This window comes from Benincasa hispida, chromosome 10, assembly GCF_009727055.1.
Source record: "Benincasa hispida cultivar B227 chromosome 10, ASM972705v1, whole genome shotgun sequence".
Taxonomy (NCBI): Eukaryota; Viridiplantae; Streptophyta; class Magnoliopsida; order Cucurbitales; family Cucurbitaceae; genus Benincasa; species Benincasa hispida.
Window position 1 is genome coordinate 33,740,138 of NC_052358.1, and position 9,547 is coordinate 33,749,684.

At 38.0% G+C, this 9,547-nt stretch overlaps 1 protein-coding gene across 1 annotated transcript; it reads right to left on the minus strand.

Moving 5' to 3' along the window:
- Nucleotides 1-6,936: 6,936 nt before the first annotated feature.
- Nucleotides 6,937-8,747, minus strand: LOC120089286 (probable membrane metalloprotease ARASP2, chloroplastic). The gene has a single exon (XM_039046707.1). It carries the CDS (start codon nucleotides 8,570-8,572, stop codon nucleotides 7,205-7,207), a length of 1,368 nt encoding a protein of 455 aa, XP_038902635.1. The 5' UTR covers nucleotides 8,573-8,747; the 3' UTR covers nucleotides 6,937-7,204.
- Nucleotides 8,748-9,547: the final 800 nt, after the last annotated feature.

Sequence of the window (9,547 nt, forward strand, 5' to 3'; positions counted from 1 at the left end):
ATAAATGAATAAACAGGTAAATAAATATGAAGTTGCGCAAAGTGTGTGTAAGGGAATGCGATGGAAAGTCTTGTGGATAGAATCAGAGTGAGAATAGGTTTGGGGAAAGAACATCGCAAGTTTGTCGATCCTGTTGAGGACGCAACTAAGGTTCCGTCTTCCCTCGGCTTACACCTCTCGGTGATCGCTTGCGTCACCATATCTCTATGATGATCAGGGATGAACGTTTGTGAATGCAATGTTGTTTCCATTTCTAGAAATACTTCTTGCTTTAGTTAACACATTCTATCAACCTTCTTTCGAGAGGTAGATTAGCATCTTCACTTCTACTCTTACAGATGAAGATGCCATTGGGCATGCATTAACTAAACTAAGCTGACTTCTTCAACATGGATTGAGTCACTCGCTCAATCCTTCCCCCGCACCCTGGAGGTTTAGTTACTCATGGTGAGAGAAATGGAAGATGAATGCGTTAAGGTGAACAGAGAGATGAAGATGAACATGATAATGATATTAACTGAGAAAGATAAAGCGTTTGTTACAAAGATATGAATGAAAGAAAAGAAATGAACAACAATCGATGAACGGAAAGTAAGAATAAATGAGAGCAGCGTGTCAATGTTTTGGCACCAATCCCGATCGGAGCTATTTTGCTTGTTGGTGTGATAGAGGAATGAGATGGAGAACTTTCTTCTCAGGAGAGTTCTCGAGGGAATAATGTCTCTTTTTCCATGTGATTTCTTCTCCCCTCTCTTCCTATTCCTTTGCTGAGTGTTGATGTTACTATTTATAGACCTTAGCACCTCCTGCGTCAGTGGTCCCGCTCTGAAAAGTTACTTTTTCCTGTCGAGCTTGGTGGGAATGTCCGCTCTGCTCCACGTTCAATTTGTCAGGTCGTACATCAGAAAAGCTGTACAATTTCAGAAATCCCCGAGAATGCGTTGCTCTTCTTATCCACGAGCAATTGTAGCATGCGGTGAACAAAATCTCCAAGAATGCATTGCTCTTTTCGTCCACGAGCAACATCGCATGTGGTGATACCTGTTGCCTGTAAAACAAATATTTGGGCATCCTTTTTGCCATCACAATATGGTCAGCGGGTATGTTTCCGTTACTTTTAAAATCTTTGCATTTCTAAGCCAATTTTAATACGTTTGACGCAAATTTTCCTTCCTATTGCCACATATTCTAAGTAAGATGATATAAATAACTTGTATTTCTACAAGTTATCAGCGGCTAACGTCTGTGATTCTTGCAGTAGTTGGGATCATCCACTTTGCCAGCCTGTTCCGGTCGTTTACATTCTAGTAGCTGGGTAAGTTGGTTCTCTAGTAGTTGCTCAAGCATATCCGCAACGTCAGAGTCGGGGAACAGGTAGACTTTTTTCTTTCGCTCTTTCAGGGTTAGGCGACGTCGTTCGCCTCCTTCATCTTTCTTTTCTATCTTCTTTTCTTTCCCTTTCGAGGAGAACTTCAATGAGGTCTTATTAACGACCATTGATTTCTTTGTGGCACCTTTCACAATTTTCTTAGCGCCCTTCACCTCCTTCTTGTCTTTCTTCAGTTCATGGCTCAGGAAGTCCCTCATTCCTCTATTGGCGATACTTAGCTCCATGTTGTAAGCGCGGGTCGCCAATTCTTCAAAGGCATGGGGCTTTATTCCCTGCAGGATATAAAGGAGTTCCCAGTGCATACCCTGTGTGCACATTTCTACAGAATATAATTCGGTGATTCGATCTTTGCAATTCAGGCTCAGAGCTCTCCATCGGTTGATATAGTCGACGAACGACTCCCCTTTTTGTTGTTTGGTGTTTGTCAGCTCCATCATGTTGACGGTGCGCCTAGTGCTGTAGAAGAGATTCAAGAATTCTCTTTCAAGTTGCTCCCAACTGTTAGTCACCTCAGGCTCTAAGTCTGTGTACCAGTCAAAAGCGTTTCCTTTGAGGGTTTTGATGAACTACTTGAATAGTAGATCTCCCCTTATTCCTGCATTCTCCCATGTTTCTACGAAGTGGGCGATATGTTGCTTTAGGTCGTCTTTTTCGTCGAATTGTTGGAACTTTGGGGGTTGATACCCTGCAGGCACTCAGATTGTTGGTCATCTGGGTGTATGGCTTGGAATACATGAAGGAAGTTTGAGTCGGCCCTCCATATTGAGCTCTTATGGAGGTCATGATCATGTCTTGCAGTTGTTGGACCGATAGAGAGGCCACCGAGGCTGACTGTTGCAGTTGGTTTTCTTACAGCACGGTCTTCCCCTTGTCAACTACTTTGATCGTGGGTGCTTGGCTTGATTCAGCAGCTTTTCGAGACTGCATTTGTTCTCTCAGGGCAACGATCTCATGATCTCGCTCCTCGATGGCTTTCATCAGAAAGTTAATCTTCCTTTCCATCTCTGCCATGGCCGCTTCTGCCATCATGTCTGCCATCATGATAGAAATCACATCTTGCGGTGAATCTCTTTTCGACTTGCTGGAGGCGGAAGTAGAGTTGTCAAACAAAGGGTTTTCCTTGATGACTACCCTGCTTTGTGGGGATTCCATCATTTTCCTTAAGATGTTGTGGGCGATGCGAGAGCTCTGCTCTTGCTCCGGCGTGACTTCTCTTGAGCGACTGCGAGTGATAGGTCCCATGTACGAGCCGTTTGTGGAGGAAGCCTTGGATGTCATCTTCTTAGGTGCCATTTGCCTTATTTGGGATACTGAGAGAGAGATGAGAGGTAGAGAGATCCCACCGGGCATGCCAATTTGTTCACACGAGATTTTCGAGAAAACGTGTTTTGTGGAGTTGAATTGAGTTGGTGTTGATGTTGAGGTTGATTGGATGCAATGTAGTTCGATCTCTAATACTTGATCCTCTGATTCTCTCTCAGTTGGGTGAATGTGCTTGACTTGAGGAAGAAAAACACTGAACGTTCTTGAAGTAGAAGTCTTGGAAGAGTCTTTGTGTCTTCAAGAGTCTTTTGTCTTCTAGGATTGCAGCTTCAGGAGTCTTGGGAGTCTTTTGCTTGTTGATGAATTCTCTCTGGGCTCTCTGAATGTAGAAAATGCTGACCCCCACAAAATGAAGAGAACTTCTCTATTTTTTAGAGTTCTCAAGTGGGCTTCGTGGGCTTGGGCTTGGTTGGTCCATGGGCCTAGCCCTTGGGCCTAATTAGTTGGACTTGGACTTGGTTGATTCATGGGCCTGACCTTAAGCCCAATTAGTTGGTTTTGGGCCTGATTTGAAATTTGGGTCCAATTCAGCTTTTTTTTTTTTTTTTTTTTTTTTTTTTTTTTTTTTTTTGTAGTTTGGACTTTAAACCTAAATAATAATATCAAATTGAGCCAATTTAATCTCATCTGATCCAACCGCGTGGGTCATCGAAATTTGTCTTCGATTCAATTCGGGACATATGTGAACTTCTAATTGGACCCAAATTTAATGATTTAGAATTTCGTCATTAATTTAGTAAACAACGTGGAAACTTGTGATTGGTCCAAAATTCTTCATTCAACACTAAGGACTAAATAGAAACTAGACTCAAAACCTAAGGACCAAACATATATTTTTCCAAAAAAAAAAAAAAACTACCTTGTTTCAAAATTATGACCCAATATCTTAATGTGACTCGCTTTTTGTGTGGTAAGGCCATGTTTACCCTAGGAGAAACATAATCAATCAATGATGATCTAAAAAGTGGCCCCCATTTTATTCCATTTATTATTGTTTACCTGTGTTCCATAATCTTAATGATGTATGGGGCCCACTTCCAAGTATGTAATCGAAGAACGCAATCCAATTAAAGTACAAAGGGTGATCAATTTGATTGCATTTAAAAATTACGTAGGATCCACTAGTTGATATCGTTATGGTTACCATTATTGTTACGACTACAATAATGTGGCATAAACTCAAACATGTTAGCACATACTCAAGTTCTTGTATGTACTTTGTTAGAACACATTAATATTAACTCTTAAGGTCATTCGATGGTTTCATTATTCCTTTTCTTCTTGCTATAACATATACGTCTTAGTTTAGAGATTATTAAATAGAAGAAGGAGAGTAAGAAGGTATTGAAGGAGAGAGAGAAAAATAGGAAAAATATGGAAGTATTAGGTCATAAAGAAAATGGAAGAGGGATATGTTAATGTAAATAAGTGGTTAATTTTCGATAATAGTTTCGAAAGTTTAAAAGTATTTTTAAAACGAGATACTAACAATTTTTATCTATATACCAACAATAAGAGAATTTTTTTTTAAACTTTTTTTTTGAAAATATAAGAGTATCATTCAAACTATTGAAAGTTCAAGATATTTACTTTCCATTCAAAACTTATCGTACGAGCATTTTTTTTAAGTATAAGTTTGTTGAAACTTCGGAAATTAGGAAAAAAAACCTTTTTAAACAAATTACAAAGTTTCCAAGTATTTCTTTTATGATCTACCCATATTTTATACTCAAATTTTGAAAACCACCACTTTTACTTGGATTTTTTTACTCTAAATTTCTAAAATTTAAGAGCAATACTTCGGTGCAACTCCATCTCCATAATCACAAAAGTGACAGAAAATATGTATTTTTTTTAAAAAAAGAAAAATTTATCATGTGATAACTTGTAATTGAGTACTTGGAATAGTGCAGTCGATCTAGCAAGTATATTTTTCAAAATTTAATTAAGAAAAGAATGTAAGACAGACCATCCCCATTAAAGCATCGACAAGGCAGCACTGAAGTTAAAGGATCATCCATTCAATTGCCAAAACCTAGTAAGTAGGAAGTACATATATTTTTAATTGTGCAGAGAATCGACATCTGATATGTATCAGATACGGATACGTCTAGATGCGTGGCAGATGCATGATCTGAAGTATTTGATTTTTTAATTTTCAGATACGCATATTTGCTTTCAGATACGTGAAGGGAATATGCTAGGTCATTTTTTTTTTCAAAGTCAAGCCCAACCACTTAAAAATCCAAATCTAAACCCATTTTATTTAAATATCCACCTAAATCTAACCATTCAAAACAAAATAGATTAAAAATGAAAAAACAATAAAGACATAAAGACACAAAAAGTTAAAAGAAAAAACTCGAAACATAATTAAATCTTCATTCTTCTCTTCTCTCTCACTATCTAAATCATGATTCGCACCCCTTTTCATCCCCAACTTCATTCTCTAATCTTCATCTTCTACTTCTTTCCTACTGTATGCTCGAGCCGCTCAGCTACCACTCGATGTTACTGGATTTTTTTTTTTAAGTTTTCACTCTTTTCATGGATCTACTTTAATCTAAATTAAAATAAGTATTATAACAATTAATTGGACATTATCTCGTATANATATATATATATATATTATATCATATCTTCAATGTATCCGTATCTTAATTATTTAAAAATTGATATATCATCGCATCGTATCATATCCATTAATCTTATATTCGTATCTGTGTGCTACTTCTTAGGCCAAATCTTTCTCCAAAGTGAGCACATGATTCTCTTCATAATATCCGAAAAGTTAGACCAAGAAAACTACAAGTTTACACCTTCCAGATTATTTTGTGCTCTACAAACTAAACTTGAAGCATTACCTCTCTACCGTTGCATCATTCACCACTTCAAACTTGTATACTATTTTATAAACTCTAAGAACAAACAAAATGTAAGTTCAAATGTGTTACAAATGAGGGAAGGATCTAAGATTTTTATATGGATGATCTTCTGAGGGACACGAATGAAATTTGACCTTCTGTTGAGTAAGTGCTATGAAATTACACATTCAACCCACAAATGGTTTGAGAGTGAACTTGATCTCAGATCTCCCTTCTTGCTTCTCGCTCCATCTCGCTTCTCGATTTTTTCCCTCATCAATGCTTTCCTTCAATTCTTCCTACTCAATTCCCAATTGTTCCTCTCCTTTCTCGCTTCTTCATCTCACTTCTTCGATTTTTTCCCTCATCAACACTTTCGATTATTTCTCTCATTTCTTCATCTCGCTCCTTGGTCTCGCTCTCTCTCCTTGATCCCGCTCCTTAGGAAGAAGAAGAAAAGCACAGAAAAAAAAGAAGAAAAAGTAGAAAAACAAAGCAAAAAAGGACGAAGAATAAGAAAAGCGCAGAAAAAAAAAGAAGAAAGAAAGGAAACCAACAGAAAACGGAAGAAGAAGGCAGAAAAGAAGTGCATTTGAGGTTAACGTGGTAATTTCAAATGATGTTAATATAAATAGAGGGCCAAATTTCATCGTTTTTCAAATTTGGAGTTAATTTTCATTTGGGACCCTATAAAGGGGCCCTCTATGCAATTTTCCTGAAGGATGGGAAATTTATATAGATGGCCTTTTTTTAGAGGCCCAACTGAAATTTGGTCCAAGGTTAAAAAACAAATAAAAAATGGCCTTGTGCTAACGTCAGCCACATAAAAAAGTACTCATGCGTTAGGGGTTTGACTCGCGCTTCTTGCTTCTTCTTCTTATTCCTTAAAAGACACATTTATAATTCTTTTTTCAAGAAAAAGCAAAACAAAGAAGAAAGACAAAAAAAAAAGAAAAATGCAAAACAAAGAAGGGAGAGAAAAAAATACAGAACGAAGAAGGGAAAAGAATTGCATAACAAAGAAGGAAGGGAAAAAATTGCAGCGGGGATGTGGAAGGAAGACGATCCAGTAAAACACACAGATTAAAAAAATGGTGAGAGAGATTTTTGTACAAAGATCGAGCAAGGAAAAAAATTGCAGATTAGATTAAAAAAAAGAAGAAAAAAACTACAAAAGGAAGAAAGAAGAGTGCATTTGGGGTTAAACTGGTAATTTCTCATGGCACTGACAAACCGAGGATCAAAAAAGGTTAAGTTTCATTTGGACCCTATAAAGGGCCTTCTGTGTAATTCTTCCCAAATAAAAGTCAGTCTTTTCTACCTGCAACAGATTAACAAGGATTCAAGCAACATGAAAGATGCACAAAAATAAGTTGTTTTGTATTATTTGACTTGTTGATTTGAAGGGAGTACAAAGCTGATAAGAATAGACCAATGTGGGTTCCATTATGTTATAAATGATCTCAGTCTCTTATCTCTATATCAGCTGAATCCAACAATATGAAAGCATTATGAGCTCTAAAACCACAACCCAGCACTAGAATCAACAAGTCAAGCATTTACAGTTTCAACAGAGTTTACCCTGACAAACCAACAGTAACCATTTGTCGAGTTGAGCAGAGGCTGATCATAACAAGTCCTTTATAAATTCAAGGTTTAACGTGTCTCTGATGATGAGGAACAGCCCGAGAAGTACAACGAACATGACCCCAGATGACATAATTCGCTGCTCGAGTTCTAGAGGCAACTTCCTCCCTCCCCTTACAGCCTCAATGAGGATCAAAGCCAATGAACCGCCATCCAAAGCAGGCAAGGGCAGAAGGTTTATAACAGCAAGGTTAATGTTAAGCACAGCAGCAAATTGATAGAGCCCATCAATGTTGGACCTCGCAACTTCTGCACCAACAGCAATAATGGCCACAGGACCAGAAACCTTACTGGCTGACTGAGAGAAATTAAGAAAAGTTTGTTTCAAGCTATCCAGAACACTATATGAAAGACCCAAAAATTCCTTTCTAGAGTAGTTAAAAGCCTCCAAGAAATTCTTTGCTACAACTTTTGAAATCTTTACATTAGGTGAAAGCTGAACCCCAATTCTCCCTGTTCCATCAAAACTCTCATCTGGGGTGACCCCAATTTCAAGATCCTGTTTCCCTCTTTCAACTTTAAGAAGCACAGTTCTATTGGGGCTTCTTTTAATTGCCTCAACAAGATCAGAAACTGCAGTAGAACCCAATTTTGGCAGTTCATTTCCATTAACAGCTAGAATCACATCCCCAGGAAGCAAGCCATCACGAGAAGCAGCTGAAAGAGTTCGAACCTCAGGCACAAGAACGCCTGGAAAAGGCTCTTGAACTGGCAAACCAACGGACGAGACTTGAACTAAGATAATTATGTATGCAAAGATTATATTGGCAATAACACCAGCAGAAATCACCAACACTCTATCCAATATCGGTCTATTTTTAAGCAAATTTTCATCATCTACTGGAATATCGCTTTCAGGATCATTATCAGGAAAACCCACAAATCCACCGAGGGGAAAAGCCCTAATGGAGTATTCTACATTGTTTTTGTTGAATTTTGCAAGAACTGGACCAAAACCGATTGCAAATTTACTTACATGAATGCCCTGTAAACAGGCGGCGAGGAAGTGGCCACTCTCGTGCACAACAATGATAGCCGTCAACACCGCCGCCGCCTCGAGTACCGACTGAGCACTTCCAATATCGATTCCGGCAAAAGCCCACAGCCTGAAATCGCCATTCCTCCGACATGGGATTTTGGTCTTGTCCCAGAAAATTTGGTGTCTGTTCTTGAAACTGAGGTCAGACAACGGGAAAGAATGACAAAATGAAGAAGAAGAAGAAGAAGAAGAAGAAGATAAGGATTTAGAGAAGTGGGTTCTAGACTTGACTGAAAAATCTGAGAAGGGGGACTTTAACTTCGCTAATTTAATGACAGAAAAAGAAGAGGAAGAGAGATTTACTAACATGGTTTTAGAAGTTTGCTGAGGATTATCAGGATTGACAAAGATTTAGAGAGAAATAAAGGAAGGTAGGGGAAGAATTGGAGAAGAAATAGGTTTCGGATAACGCCATTTTGAAATTTGTGGAGGGGAATCGAGAGTTGTGGTTCCTCTTTTCTCCCCCTCGTATTTTCGTGTGTTTTGAGGCCTCAGTCGCCCGATGGTTCCAACGTGTGAACCCAAAATACAAAATATAAAGAGCTACATTACTTTTATTGGTAAAAAAAATGAGTAAAAAACTACAGCATCAACTAAAAAAGGAAACCGACCAAATTGGTAGTGGTAGTATTAGGAAATATAACTGACTTTGCGTGTTTGTGAGAATCGACTTGTAATCAATTCATTGTTCCCACATATACACCACCAAACTCAAATGTTTAGAATATTTATCGTTGTTATATGTAATTTTGAAATAAAACAATAAAATTGTCTTAAGAAGGGAATCAAGCCAAACTAGCATTCGAACCACAGGAAAAAGGTCGGATAAAGAGAAGAGAATGGGTCGAGACCCATACACGACTCGAATCGACCTACTCCCTCGAACCAAGAAACCTTAAAGCAAGTCCAAAGCAGATTTGAAAATCAAGCCCCGATAGGATAAGGAGAACAAATCCTATAAAAAGGGCACTAGGAACCTTAGAGAAACCAAGTAAGTTCTCTTTGATTGTCGATCTTCTTCTGACTTAGGCATCCGAGCACGTGTAGCAATTGCCATACAGTGTGAATGTTAGAGATGTGTTATTGGTAATATATTTGTTTAAGGTATCTAGTTTCTACTTCTTGGGCAGTTTTGGTGTTATCTCAGAATATGCCGCAGAGGATGTTACCCAAGATGTTGTCTCATTTCTTTTCTTATTTAAAATATTCTGCATTTTATTTTCTCTGGGTTGCTTTCCTTCTTGATGAGTTTCCAAATTTATTTGGGGATATTTTCTATCTTTC

Bases quoted from the DNA above. Each gene is read 5' to 3' on its own strand.
- LOC120089286 (XM_039046707.1), bottom strand. From the start codon at position 8,572: ATGTTAGTAAATCTCTCTTCCTCTTCTTTTTCTGTCATTAAATTAGCG.